Source organism: Apaloderma vittatum, unplaced genomic scaffold (genome assembly GCF_000703405.1).
Source record: "Apaloderma vittatum isolate BGI_N311 unplaced genomic scaffold, ASM70340v1 scaffold6448, whole genome shotgun sequence".
Classification (NCBI taxonomy): Eukaryota; Metazoa; Chordata; class Aves; order Trogoniformes; family Trogonidae; genus Apaloderma; species Apaloderma vittatum.
This window is the reverse complement of record NW_009730135.1, coordinates 1-1343: the sequence shown is the minus strand read 5'-3', so window position 1 is coordinate 1343 and position 1343 is coordinate 1. Positions and strand designations below refer to the sequence as shown.

The window sequence follows — 1343 nt, the reverse complement described above, 5'->3', positions numbered from 1 at the left end:
TCCTGCTGAGGTCAACTGTTTTTTCCTTTGTTGTATCCAGAGCCGTATTCCCCACAGTAGTATCACCAAGCAGATACACAAAATTCCACTTAGAAATAACGCAGGGATTAACAATGAGCACAGCAACCTGAAACAAGTAAAAAATTTTAAAATATGGAATTGCTTGAAAGGACCAAGTTTGAAATTGAGCAAAAAGGGCTTACAGATAGATCTGCAGGGAGTTCAACATTTTCTTGAGTTTTAAGCTCAGAAATTATCAATATCTGTGTATCATTTCAAGAATTAGTGAAAAAATAATCACTGTTCTACATCGTTTAGCCTCAGATTTTTTTCATACTATTACCTCAATCATTTATTGTTTATTCATGCCATATATCTGTATCTATACATCGTTTAGCCTCAGATTTTTTTCATACTGTTACCTCAATCATTTATCGTTTATTCATGCCATATATCTGTATCTGTCTCCAGGTGTTATAGAATCACAGAATGTCAGGGGTTGGAAGGGACCTCTGGAGATCATCTAGTCCAACCTCCCTGCCAGAGCAGGATCCCCTAGGGCAGCCACACAGGAACGCATCCAGGTGGGTTTTGAAAGTCTCCAGAGAAGGAGACTCCACAACCTCTCTGGGCAGCCTGTGCCAGTGCTCCGTCACCAGCACAGCAAAAAAGTTTTTCCTCACATTGAGGTGGAACTTCCTATGCTCTAACTTAAACCTGTTATTTCTTGTTCTCTTGCTGGACACCACTGAAAAGAGATTGTCTCCCTCCCCTTGACACCCATCCCTCAGATTTTTATATACGTTAATAAGGTCCTGTCTCAACTGTTTCCTGTCAAAGCTAAACAGCCCCAGTTGTCTCAGTCTCTCTTCATAGGAGAAACGTTCAAGTCCCTTAATCATCCTCGTAGCTCTCCGCTGGACCCTCTCCAGTAGGTCCCTGTCTATTTAGGTTGCATGTCCTCAGCAATCTGGGAAAACACAAGCAGTGAATTGATTTCTAAAGAGATTCGTGCAAGTTCTCTCCAGTCCATGCTCCTATTTAACCTGTCTTAGTGTGAACCGCTTTAGCACCGAGTTGCTTGGTCCAGTCCGAAGTGTACGACCCAGAACCTGTGTTTTCCATGCCCCTGAGGTTGGAAGAGCTATGTCAACACCCTCAAAAAGCTCTGAGCAGTTTTTGTTTAAGAGAGACCCGTTTCCTCAGGCCACTGCAGCACTCTTGGAAGGACGGGGGCACCCCCTTTGCGCACCACCCCCTCCCCGCACGGCTCTCCTGACCCAGGGGCGGGAGGTTTCTCACAGGAGTCTCTCCCCCGCCTACAGGAGCCGCAGCCCGGACTC

The 1343-nt window shown here is 45.3% G+C and overlaps 1 protein-coding gene across 1 annotated transcript in view; it reads right to left on the bottom strand.

Moving 5' to 3' along the window:
- ALG11 (ALG11, alpha-1,2-mannosyltransferase) overlaps window positions 1-127 on the bottom strand; it is a gene marked incomplete at its 5' end in the record, with an annotated part of 5138 nt that extends 5011 nt beyond the window's left edge. The window contains one exon of the mRNA XM_009874670.1: window positions 1-127. This exon is cut by the window's left edge and continues 128 nt beyond it. Within this exon, the coding sequence (XP_009872972.1) occupies window positions 1-127 (127 nt within the window).
- Between the last annotated feature and the right edge of the window lie 1216 nt (window positions 128-1343).